Source organism: Myripristis murdjan, chromosome 24 (assembly GCF_902150065.1).
Source record: "Myripristis murdjan chromosome 24, fMyrMur1.1, whole genome shotgun sequence".
NCBI lineage: Eukaryota > Metazoa > Chordata > Actinopteri > Holocentriformes > Holocentridae > Myripristis > Myripristis murdjan.
Genome location: NC_044003.1, coordinates 437,144 through 451,092, shown reverse-complemented (window position 1 = coordinate 451,092; position 13,949 = coordinate 437,144). Strand labels below are relative to the sequence as shown.

Below are 13,949 nucleotides of genomic sequence, written 5' to 3'. Positions count from 1 at the left end.
AGGGGGCAGCACAGGTGGAGCCTCGGACAGGTCCACCTGCCCTCACCTGAGGACAGGTGGCTGACATCCTCCAGCAGGCCTGCAGGGGGCGCCGGCCGGCTCAAGCAATGCAAATGTAGAAATGAGCAAATAAGCCCAGAAGATACCAACAGCCACCTGACCTGTGTGTGTGTGTGTGTATGTGTGTGTGTGTCTCTCTCTCTCTCTCTCTCTCTCTCTCTCTCTCTGTGTGTGTGTGTGTGTCTCTCTCTCTCTCTCTCTCTCTCTCTCTCTCTCTCTCTCTCTCTCTGTGTGTGTGTGTGTGTGTGTGTCTCTATGTGTGTGTGTGTGTGTCTCTATGTGTGTGTGTGTGTGTGTGTCTGTGTGTGTGTGTCTCTCTCTCTGTGTGTGTGTGTGTGTGTGTGTGTGTGTGTGTGTGTGTGTGTGTCAGCAGGCGTCATGGACGTGTCGGCTCACAGCCTGTTCCTCCTGCAGCAGCTCAACGTGCAGCGGGAGTTTGGCTTCCTGTGCGACTGCACCGTGGCCATCGGCAACGTCTACTTCAAGGCTCACCGCGCCGTGCTCGCCGCCTTCTCCAACTACTTCAAGATGATCTTCATCCACCAGTCCAGGTCCGCCTCAGCTTCACCACCATCACCATCATCATCACCATCATCACCATCAAAACCATCATCATCACCATCATCACCAACACCATCATCATCACCACCATCATCACTATCACCACCAACACCATCATCATGACCATCACCATCATCATCAGAATCACCATCATCACCATCATCATCATCATCATCATGACCATCACCACCATCATCACCATCATCATCACCATCACCATCACCACCATCATCATCACCACCATCATCACCATCATCATCACCATCACCATCACCACCATCATCACCATCATCACCATCACCATCATCATCACCATCATCACCATCACCATCAACACCATCATCACATCACCATAATCACCATCACATCACCATCACCATCATTACCATCACCACCATCATCATCATCATCATCATCATCATCATCATAATCACTATCACCATCATCACTATCATCATCACCATCATTAGCATCATCATCATCATCATCACCATCACATCACCATCACCATCATCTCCATCACCTTCAACACTATCACCACCATCACCACCATCACCATCAACACCATCACCGCCATCATCACCACCATCACCATCATCTCCATCACCTTCAACACCATCACCACCATCACCACCATCACCATCAACACCATCACCGCCATCATCACCACCATCACCATCACCATCTTCACCACCATCACCATCTTCACCACCATCACCATCATCACCATCAACACCATCATCACCATCACCATCATCATCACCATCTTCACCATCACCATCATCACCACCATCACCATCATCACCACCATCACCATCACCACCTTCACCATCACCACCATCTTCACCACCATCACCATCTTCACCACCATCACCATCAACACCATCACCGCCATCATCATCATCACCACCATCATCACTATCACCACCAACACCATCATCATGACATCACCATCATCATCACCACCATCATCACTATCACCACCAACACCATCATCATGACCATCACCATCACATCACCACCATCATCATCAGAATCATCATCACCATCACCATCATCATCATCACCATCACCATCATCACCATTACCATCATCATCACCATCACCATCATCCCCATCACCATCATCACCATCATCATCACCATCACCATCATCATCATCACATCACCATCATCATCATCATCACCATCACCATCACCATCATCATCACCATCACCATCACCACCATCACCATCACCATCATCACCATCACCATCATTACCATCATCACCATTACCATTATCATCACCATCACCATCACCATCATCACCATCATCATCACAATCACCATCATCACCATCACCATCATCACCATCATCATCACATCACCATCATCATCACCATCACCACCATCATCATCATCATCACCATCACCATCACCATCATCACATCACCATCATCATCATCACCATCACCATCACGATCATCACCATCATCATCACCATCATCATCACATCACCATCATCATCACCATCACCATCACCATCATCATCATCATCACCATCACCATCACCATCATCACCATCATCATCATTACCATCATCACCATTACCATTATCATCACCATCACCATCATCACCATCATCATCACCATCACCATCATCATCACATCACCATCATCATCACCATCACCATCACCATCATCATCATCATCACCATCACCATCACCATCACCACCATCACCATCATCACATCACCATCACCACCATCACCGTCATCATCACCATCATCGCCATCATCACCATCACCATCACCATCACCACCATCACCATCATCATCACCATCATCATTACCATCATCACCATTACCATTATCATCACCATCACCATCACCATCATCACCATCATCATCACCATCACCATCATCATCACATCACCATCATCATCACCATCACCATCACCATCATCATCATCATCACCATCACCATCACCATCATCACATCACCATCACCACCATCACCGTCATCATCACCATCATCGCCATCATCACCATCATCATTACCATCATCATCACCATCACCACCATCACCATCACCATCACCATCACCACCATCACCATCATCATCACCATCATCATTACCATCATTGTCGTCATCAGGATGTGTTGTGTTGTGTTGTTGTGTTGTTGTTGTGTTATTGTTGTTGTGTTGTTGTGTTGTGTTGTTGTGTTGTGTTGTTGTTGTTGTTGTGTTAAGTGACTGACATGATCTGAACGTTACAAGAACAAAACTAACAACCCTCATAATAATATTTATAATATTTATAATGAAAAACAAGGAAATTAAACAACCACAAAAGTCCTGAAAATTTAAAAAAAAAACAAAAAAAAAAACAAAACAAGAAAATTATCCGTAAATGAACCAAAAGAATTTTTCTTTTAACATCATTACAGGAAGAAAAAATTCTCTTTTTTTTTGCAATTTTCTTTTTTATTTCTTGCTTTTCTATCTTTTTTCTTTCTCCTTTTTGCAATTTGCTTTTCCCTTTCCTTCTTTTCATCTTTCATTTTTATTTATTTCTTTTTTTGCATTTTTTTTATTTTCCTTTCCTTTCCTTTCTTTCTTTCTTTTAAATTATCTTTCTTATCTTTCTTTTAAATTATTTTTTTTACTAATTTCTTGCAGATTTTTGTCTCGTTGCTTTTTTTCTTGTGTTTTTGAAAGAAGTGAAGTCAGACGGCCTCAGAGGGTTAGACGAACGTCGCTCACGAGCTTCTTGATGAGAAATCTGAAACAGTCCAGCTCAGATATTGCATGATATCAATTTTTCATGTTTTCACAGGCTGCTGTGTGTGTGTGTGTGTGTGTGTGTGTGTGTGCGTGCTGTTTGTTTCACAGTGAGTGTATTAAGATCCAGCCCACAGACATCCAGCCAGATGTCTTCAGCTACCTGCTGCACATCATGTACACCGGCATGTGTCCCAAGCAGCCGGTGGACCAGGGCCGCCTGCAGGAGGGCATCAAGTTCCTCCACGCCTACCAGCTCTGCCGCAAGCCCGGCGAGGCCGCCGTCGACGTGGCCGCCGACGTGGTCCGCATGTCCAACCTGTATGGCATCCAGATCTCCTCCCAGCTGGCCAACAAGGAAGGGCCCGGCGTCCCCAAGAGCACCGCGGTGTCCCGGGGAGCGCCGGAGGACGGGCGCTCGTCCAGCCGCGTGGGCCGCTCCCACGCTCAGCTGTCCCTGGCCGTAGGGCTGGAGGGCGTCCCGTCCGAGCGCCAGGCGTCGGCGCTCCGCAACGTCTCCTCTGTGGCGTCTGGAGACGACTCGGACATTTCCGCCCGCATCAAGCAGGAGCGAGTGGAGGAGGACGAAGGGGAGGACGGGGAGGGAGAGGAGGGCCAGGGGGTCGGCTCGCCGTCGCCGGCCCAGGGCAGCAGCCCCTGCCAAGGCCTCCTGTTCAAGGACAGCCCGCTAGCGCTGCTGTGCCCCCGCTGCGGCGAGCGCTGCTCGTCCCCCGAGGGGCTGCGGGAGCACCTGTTCAGCCACGCCCTCGACCCCGGGAGGCTGATGGAGGGGCTGTCGCAGGCCGGCGAGCTGGATGCCGGCGTGGAGGAGGGCCAGCGAGGGTCTCAGGAGCAGCTGGACGCAGGATGTCTGGAGGAGGCGCTCAGACAGAGCCAGGCGCTCGCCAACCAGCTGGCCGCCGAGCTGAGGAGGAGCAGAGGAGGAGGAGGTGGCGGAGGAGGAGGAGGAGGTACGAGCCCGACCACCGCTGTCCTGCACTCACGGAAACGTAAGATCGCCTGCGCCGTCTGCAGCCTGCGCTTCTCCCATAAGAGCCAGCTGCAGGAACACATGTACACCCACACGGGCAAGCCGTCGCGATATCACCGCTACAACCGACTCTGCAGCCAGCTCCTCCACGCCTCCGCACACTTCTGTGAAGGGCCTCCGGAGGGGGGAGGAGGGGGAGGAGCGGGAGGCGTGGGGGCCTCGGCCGGGGCCGCGGCGCTGCTGGAGGAGGCGAACAGGGACACTCAGGACAACGGGAGCTCCTGCTACTCCCTAGACTCAGAGATCTCCCAGGAGAGCGTGGACGGCGTGCCTGTGGAGTGACCGCTAACCCGCCTTTTACACCAAAAGACACGAACCGCTACAACTGACCGATTCACTCCAACACAACCTAGTTAGTGTGACCATGCTGGTGGTTTTGTTTGCTGGTAGGTGATAAAACACGTTTTCCCATAAAGTAGTCCCCTGGAAACGAACTCCACGGAATATTTTTCAGTGTTGCCAAACTTCGTATTCGTTTAGATTTCGTCTCTAGTGTTGTTGCTCACACCTCCCTTTATTTCTGCCATCCCTCCTCTCTCTGCTGGTAGCTGATATCCTGTGTTGTTGTACCACTGTGTAGATGTGTGTGTGTGTGTGTGCGTGTGTGTGTGTGTGTGTGTGTGTGTGTGTGTGTTCTTTTTAAAATCAGTCATGTGAGAGTTCATAGTGTAGAGACCTGGTTCTCAGCCTGGACGCTCGATGATCTTCTGGTGGGTGCTCTTTGGGTGGATTTGTGGAATGTAACAAAAAAGATTTTTAATTGATAATTTATTGTCATGTGTTTATTCTTGATGATGAATGCCTTTTTTCCTTTTAGAGAACAGGCCTCTGGGTCTAATTAGAACATAAAGGAGCATGCAAGGGGGGGGGGGTTTGCTTGGTGCCAAAAGTCACCGTGCTGCACTTTTCATGAACGAGGAGCTTTTGAGTTCTGGGGCATCAGGGGCTGCAGGGGGTTGAGAACCACAGGTGTGGAGAACCACAGGTGTGGAGAACCACAGGTGTGGAGAACCACAGGTGTGGAGCAGAGTCTTCCTTCTGTGAATGTCTTTTGTCTCGATGAAACACTTTGTGATCGCAGCTGAGAAAGGACGAGCTTCTGAGTTACTGACCATCACCACATTTTGGAGGATGGCTAATGTTTAGTGCCGATCGATGGAGAATCTACAGACAATCTACAGACAATCTATAGACGATCTATAGAGAATCCATAGACAGTCTAAAGAAAATCTATGGATAATCACAATCTGTGTCTAGACAATCTATAGACAATCTATGGAGAATCTTTAGATAATCTGTAGACAGTCTGTGGAGCAGTAAAAAGGTCCTCTGTTCCCACCTGGTTTTAACGAGTCCTGAGAAATCCAAACTCAAGCTGACGGCTCTCAGTTCAGGTGTGCAGCAGCAGCAATGCATCCTGGGTGACCGGATCTCAGGACGCATGCGGAGGAGGCTTTAGACCGCATCGCATTACAGGTGTACAGGTGACCCAGGACGGACTGAAGGCCCGCCCACTCACCTGCCGTCCTCCAGCTTCAGCTGTGGTCCGGCCCGACGCCCCGACACAGAGGAACTCTCCTGTGTGACCCTCAGCAGCTGGACTGTCAGCTGATGATCAGATCAGTGAAGAGCAGCTCGGCTGGAAAGAGCTTGAATGGACAGCAGCATTGAGATCTGATCACAGGTGTGCAGGTGAGACGCAGGTTAAGGCCAGGTGTGTCGGGACAGACTGACAGCTGTCCGCTGGTGTTCAGGTTTCTCTGGACGGTTGTTAACACCAGGTGGCGGCGGTGTGGCCCGGGTCGCAAATGTCTGACGTCCTGATCAGAGTTGGCAAAGCGAAACTGTCCAAGTGGCAAGAAAGCCGGCGCCCCGCCCTCCAGGTGAGCTGGAGCCCCGCCCTCCAGGCGAGCCGGAGCCCCGCCCTCCAGGCGAGCCGGTGCCCCGCCCTCCAGGTGAGCCGGCAGGCCAGCACCCCGCCCTCCAGGCGAGCCGACGCCCCGCCCTCCAGGCGAGCCGGCGCCCCGCCCTCCAGGCGAGCCGGCGCCCCGCCCTCCAGGCGAGCCGGCGCCCCGCCCTCCAGCCCTCCAGGCGAGCCGACGCCCCGCCTGCAGAGACTCGGCCCGGTGGGAGATCAACAGGCATTCAAACACAAGAAATCTGATCCCACATCAGTGATGTTTCAATGTTTTAATGTGAATTATCTGGATGATAATGATAATAATAATCATCACTGTCATCATCATCATCTTGTCTGTTTGTTTTTTGTTTGTTTTTTAATTGTTTTTTTTTTTTCTAATTTCATCCAGAAAATTCACTCAATTACTTTGAAAAACAAAGGCGATGAGTAAATTAGCAAGAAACTGCTAAAGAGTTTCAAGTAAATGACCAAAACATATTTTTTAAAAAAACGTGACGATGGATCAGATTTTCTTGTGTTTAAAAGTTTGTGAGAGGCACCTCAGGGACCCCCCGGGGGGCCCCGGACCCCACCTTGAGCCCCACCGGCCTGGAGGGTGAGTGTTTTTGAGAGTCCGGGCCGGTGTGTGTGTCGTGTCTGACGCTGCATCACAGAATGTATGAGGTGGTGACAGGCGGTGTGCGCCCCCTGCTGTTCAAAGTCATGTACTGTTCTATGACGTGTCCGCTGTGTGTTACAACAACAACAACAAAAAAGATGATTGTGATGAGATGTTTTGTACATAGCTGTGTCTTTTCCATGTGTTTTGTAAATAAATGTTTTTTTGCACAGACGCTTCGTTTCCCTCCTGCAGCCACTCATCCTCTCCGTTTTTATTCTGTTGTTAAAAGTTTCCAGACACTTCAAATGCAATCCACATCAAACAACAAATAAATCAGAAATCAGAAAGACTTGACTGATGCTGAGGGCCGACAGGCGAGGCTGTGGCCGAACTAAAACACAGTCAAACTGAGACCAGCTGCACAGAGTTTGATAATATTCTTTATGATACAGAGGATTTACCTTCATGTCACTGAAACAACACACATGACAAACACTGGTGATCAGCCTTTATTGTGAAAGAGCATCACACAGGACAGACAACACACACACACACACACACACACACACACACACACACTCATGCCTCAGATATTGATATGACACACAAAGTCATTCTGGGGCCATCAGACTGAAAGACACACAGAAACTCAAAAGGGACAAACAAATAAATAATAAAGACGAATAAACAAAATAACATTAAAAATTAAAACATAAAATGACAGCAAAAATTAAATGATATCTATATTATAAAGCAGAAATAAATCCTGAGGCATTGTACTAGCAGGGAAAGTGAGGTAAGATCTTTCTAAAAAATGTTTTAAAATATTTTGCGTGAAACACTTTGAGCTGTGTGAAAGGTCCTGTGTAAGTAAAATGTACATTTTATTATTATTGTTGCAGTAATGACTTCTGGCCACTAGGTGTCACCACCGAGCTGAGCAGAGACACGACCAAAGGCATTCTGGGAAAGTAAGTCATCATACGGGGAACTACAGACTGCTGGAGAACCGATTTCCTGCACACACACACACACACACACACACACACACACACACACACACACTCCTCAGGAAAGTGTCAACTTCAACACTGACCCTCCTCATACAAGAAATCTCAGTCTGTGTTGTGATTAAAGGGACAGTCTGATGTTTTTATGTGGCGTTTCAGAAGTGAGATGAATTTAAAAACGACCTGAATCTGCACGGGACGTCCCGCCGCTAAAACACTGACCCGCCTCTGCTTCTTCTTCTCCTCTTCCTCCTTGTTTCCAGCTGTTTCGCTGCTACACTTCAACCACTGATCCACTTTCTGGATTTGTTTGGTCTCGTCTTCCCGCTCAGAGCGAACAAACGTCCTCGCTCCACGACCACGGCAGCAGATTGAAACCACAAACACACACACACACACACACACACACACACACACACACACACACATCTGACACCTTCAGGAACCCAGAGGGGGAACTGACAAGAACATGTAACTTATCAAACTCACATTTACAGTTTTTACTCAACTTATTATAGCGCAGGCTCATTATTTTAGTAATATCATGGCTGATATTCTTTAAAGGAACTGCAGTACTCTAACGTACCACTAGGGGAACACGGACTCCATTTGAGAACCACTGGTTTCATGTGTAAAGATGCCTGGAGAGCTGGGAGTCACTGTTTGTTCTGGGTTTCTGGAGAGAGTGTGAGGGTTCGAGCGTCATGATGGAAGAGCCTGAAGCCACGCCCACCTTCAGCGCCGTGTCTGTCCTCTGGAGGGAGAAGGACACCCAAACACCTCCGAGACGCTCCTTCTGAATCGCTGCTGTCCTGTCCCGACAGGTGAACACCTGCCCCCGGCTCACCTGCCCCCGGCTCACCTGCCCCCTGCTCACCTGCCCCCGGCTCACCTGGCCGACACACCTGTGTGAGGGCGGAGCCTCTGAGCTCTGCTCTGCAGCTCAGGATCAGCCTCGTCCAGCAGCACCATGGCTCTGCTGCAGGCGCTCTTCTTCTCCTTCCTCTTCTTCTTCTACCTCCTCCTCCTCCTCCTCTTCTTCTAAATAAATGTTACTTACTTCTTCTTCTTCTTCTTCTTCTTCTTCCTCCTCCTCCTCCTCCTCCTCCTCCTCCACTGTGAATTTCCTTTGGGATGAATAAAGTATCTATCTATCTATCTATCTATCTATCTATCTAAATGCTGCGTTCAGGTGCATTCAAACAGTACAAGCCTTTAATCACAGTGCAGTTTTCTTGTCACAAAACAAATGAAATAATCACATTTTCATGACATGTCTCTGTTAAATGTTTAAAAATGTTCTGATGTCCAACATATTTTTGTGCATGTATTTTTTAAATTTGCTAATCGCCTTTTATATTTTTTTAAAGAAACCAAGTGATGTTTTTCTTTGTGATCCCTCAGGCTTACAGGAGCTAATGAAGGAGAGCAAAGTGTGTGTGTGTGTGTGTGTGTGTGTGTGTGTGTGTGTGTGTGTGGCAGTGCTGTAGGCTTCAGCTGCTTCTAGAAACTGAATGTATTTAGAAAGTCTCCTCCATCGCTATAGAAACGCTGAGGCCCGTTGCCACGGCGGCAAAAATAGCCGGAGGCTGTGATGATCAACCGCCTGATTGGCCAGTTTTTAACAGCCAGGCATCGACTCTCCCACAACACACACACACACACACACACACACACGCACACACACACACACACACACACACACACACACACGCACACACACACACACACACACACACCTGTTTTCACCTCTTGAATTCTCCTGACCCTTTTTTTTTTTTTTTTAATATACACTAATATACACTGGTTCTTTAATGGTTCTTCAAAACGCTCTGTGGTTCTACAGAGAACCCTCACCAGCTGAGGAACCTCTTTATTTAGGGCCTGGCTCCTCACACACTTTCTGTGGTTCTTTAAAGTGCTAAAGGTTCTTCATGTTTATTGGAGTTATTTGGTGGCAGCAGCTAACAATTCTTTTCCTTGTGGATTAATGTGCAGATTATTTCCTCAGTGAATGGATTAATGTCTCGCTCTATAAACCATCAGAGAACATTTTTAATAGCTCGTCTGGAACCCGGTGAAGGAACGAGGAACGTGGAGAACCGGCCAACAACATGTTCATGTTGGTTTTCAACCTGCACACAGTCATCTGAAGAACCATTTAAATAAGGTTCTTTACTGAACCAGACGGGTCCACAAAAACTTTGTTAAAAATGGTTCTATTTTTGCTAAAGATCTTTGAAGAACCATTTATGCTTCCAAAAGGAACCATTTTTTTGATGGTTCTTTGAGGCACCTTTGGAGGTTCTTTAGAGAACCATCTACATCTATTCAATTGAATTCAATTATTGAAAGAACCTCTTGCTAAAAGGTTCTGTGTAGTTCTTCTATGGCATCACTCTCAAGCACCATTTTTGGTTTCAGTTAGCACCTTTATTTATTTATTTATTTATTTTTTAAATAAAGGTGATAGTTAATTATTTTTAGTATTTGTTTATTTGACTCTATGGATGGTAAATTATTAATTACATGTTGACGCGAGCTGCAGGAAAACAGGAGGTTCTGCTGCGTTTACATTCAGACCAGATTTTTATTAAAAACTTCGAGGTGACATGAAGAAAAAAGCTCCTCTGGTCTGAATCTGATTTGCAGAGCGACGCTTTCTTTAGGTTTTATTTCACTTTCCTAAAAAAGTCCTTTATTTCTTAAACATTTTTGGGGGGAATTTTTTTTTGTTTTGTTTTATTTTCACAAAGTTCTGGAGATTTCCTCTCACTCTCACTCAGCTCAGTTCTTGCTGTTCTCACGTGTTCCTCAGGGTTCCTCAGGGTCTGTTCTGCTCAGGTGTGAAGGGCTCACAGCTGAAACGTGAACCTCAAATAAAGCAGGAACAATCATTTTAAAATCCATTTTTAATAATTATTGTTTACATTTCAGTTACAATACCTTAAAAACAAACAAACAAACAAACAAACAAAACAAAACACTTCCTCGTTACAGTGGAAACGTGCTGCTGGTACAAAGTGGCTCAGGCTTCTAGAAAAAACATGGAAACTGCAGCAGTTTGGAAAAACACCTGCACTCACCTGCTGTTATTTACAGGAACACTAGAGGGCGCTTAACTTTTAAAACATAACTACAGTCTCATCTGCAAACACGATGACAGTCGTTTATTAAATCTCCTTCAAACGAACACGTTATAGAAGCAAACTGTTTTTTAGAAATTAAATATTTGTATCCAGTCATTATCAGCTACGTGTAAAAAGCAAAATCAGAGTTTTTATAATGAGCTGATGAATGAATGATGAATGATAAGTTCAGTAGAATCAGCTGAACCTTGTTCTAGTCGACAGAGCTGTGAGTTCTACTTTCACTGCTGGTTTTGACTTCAGTCGTGTCTCTATGTTTTGTATCTCGGCACCAGTGGAAACGCAGCTTCTCCCTCAATGTGTTTTCAAAGGTTTAAAATCAGTTAAATGACAAAGATGATAATGATGATGATGATGATGATGACTAGGGTTTTTGTTGTCCTGGTTAGGGTTAGAGTTTTTTCCTATTTAGCTCGTCACCTCTGCGGCTACATGAATTTGCTGAAAGGGTTAACGGTCTTCTGTAAACATCGGTGTGATCTCCTCCCGCTGAGACGAAGTCGGCGGCGTCAGGCGTGATCTCGACAGCCCTGCAGCTCTCGGTGGACGGAGAAGCTCTGCTGCTCTTTGCTCAGCTGCTCCATGGCGGCGCTCATGGCGGCACGAACCAGCGAGCGAGCCGCCTGCTGCAGCCGGGCCTCGGCCGGACCGGAGCTCAGGAGGACGAGCCGGGCGTGGTCGTGGTGGTGGTCGTGGTGGTGGTCGTGGTGGTGGTCATCATCGTAGTGGTGGTCGTGGTGGTGGTGATGGCAGTTCTCCATGGGGGAATTTGCTGCCCAGCCGTCGGCCTGCTGGACGCCGTCCGAGTCTAGAAGATCCATCTCAGCTGGAGAGTCGCTGCTGATGCCACAGAGGCTGTTGGTGAAGATGGCGAGTCTGTCTGTCTCCGTTTGTGAGGTAGTTTCTGCTGTCGGAGGTTCTTCTTCAGGTGACACCATCTGGACTGACCGCTGGTCGCTGGCGTCGGCAGCAAAGCCGTTATGGATCTCAGTGACTTCCTGTTTCTCTAAAGATGCGACTTCATTCGTGGGATTCTCGTCAGCGTCTGTGGTGTGGGCTGCGCCGTCACCTTCTGCCATCACTGAGCTTTCTGCTTGGATCGTCTCTGATTCGTCCATCACATCCATTCTGACATCCGGCATGTGACGTTCCTCTGTCGTGGTGAAGGTCGGTGCCGCAGCTCTTCCTTCAGGCAGCCGGATGCTCAGCTCGGCGGTGACTGTCACGACCTCTGAACTCTGCCCCGGAGCGTCGGTTGGATCTTTGGGAAGGTCGTCCACCTGAGGCTTGCTCTGCTCTGCTGACACCGCCTCGCCGCCGCTGACCTCCGTGGTTTCCTCGGCGAGGCTTGACGAAGGCTCCCTCCTCCCCCGGCTCAGGAAGCGCTGCAGTTTCTTCCTGATGGTCAGAGCAGGTTTCCGGCCGTCTTCCTCCGCTGTGTGCCGCCGTCGCTCCGGCCGTCGCTCCGGCCGTCGCTCCGGCCTCCACTGAGCGCCAGACAAGGTCAAGAACCCACTGAAGGTCTGAACTTTGAACCTTCTCCTCCTTTTTGTGACATTTTCAGCGTCAGCGGCATCAGCGGTATTGATGTTATCTGACAAAGCGGACTCGTCCCGCCGCAGCGCCCCATCTGGCAGAGCGAAGCTGTCCGTTTCTTTCTTACGTCTCCGAATGCAAACAACAGCAGGGGAGAACATTCTCCACCAGCCTCGTTTATTTGCCTTCCTGTTTGTAGCCTCGTCGTCCTCGCCGGCGGCTTCGCCCTGCAGACCGGAGCGACGCCTGGACGACTCAGACGCAGCCTCTTTCTCCGTCTTCAGGGTTTCTGTCAGTTCGTCTGCCGGCTCCCGCTCTTCCACCTCGGCATCTGAGCATTTGTGGGCGGAGCCTGTTCCTGTGGTTTCAGTCTGGTTCCTCTTGGTCGGGGCCTCGGATCCGTCCTCCATCAGGTTCTTCTTCTTTGTTCTCCCGAGCAGCAGCCTCGGCGGGCCGGTCAGCTTCCTCTTCAGTCCCGTTTTCTCTGAACGCCTGTCGTCCTCGCCTGCCTCCATCGCCATGCCTCCGTCTCCGCGGTAAAACCTTAACGCTGTTTACATTTCCGTGAAGTGACGGCGAGGCGTTTCAGCCGCCGCGTGTGCAGCTGGCCGCCGGGGAAACGGCGAGGAGCTGTGGAACCTGGAGAACAGGAACAAAATGTAAACATCAGGAGACACCATCAGATTCATGGTCAGATATTCAGAGTGTACTTTAGGGGAACTTATTAAACATTGATTAGCTGTTTATTTGTGTTTTATTAGTGTTGTATTAGTCATTATTAATTATTTATTACTGATGATTTTGCATGGTTTATTAAACACACTATTAACTATTAGCTAGGACTTTTTTTTTTAATTTCATAAGCACATAAGGCCCGCTTAGTAAATAAATAGGTAAAGAAAATAGTAAGTTAGTAAGTAAACATGTAGTTAAACCTGAATTAAAGCCTCACATGGTTCTGTCAGTGTGGAGCCGCTGACGATCTGTGCTTCTGTCTCTGTGCCGACTCTGAATTTACAGCCTTTATTCACACTGACCTAATCAGAAGTACAGACGTTAATTATACTCAGGTCAGCTGTAATTACTCAGCGTGGTCACCATTTTAAAGTAAATTCTGGATTTATGGAGAAATTTTCTCACGAGCACATCCAGCAGCACTGATCTAATGTTTAAATATATCATTTTAATAATTACAAATATAGTTTTCTTGTCATTTTTAAAAATTCATTTTTTGCTGAGTTTCAAGATTTTTTGGGGCTAATTTTCTGGCACTTTTCTCTTTTTTTTTCTCAGTTT

At 47.9% G+C, this 13,949-nt stretch overlaps 1 protein-coding gene across 1 annotated transcript; it reads left to right on the top strand.

Moving 5' to 3' along the window:
* Positions 1–438: 438 nt before the first annotated feature.
* Positions 439–6,374, top strand: zbtb25 (zinc finger and BTB domain containing 25). Its single transcript, XM_030046722.1, has 2 exons — positions 439–611; positions 3,497–6,374. The coding sequence occupies exons 1-2, from the start codon at positions 439–441 to the stop codon at positions 4,716–4,718; spliced, it is 1,395 nt and encodes a 464-aa protein (XP_029902582.1). The 3' UTR covers positions 4,719–6,374.
* The last annotated feature ends 7,575 nt before the right edge of the window (positions 6,375–13,949 follow it).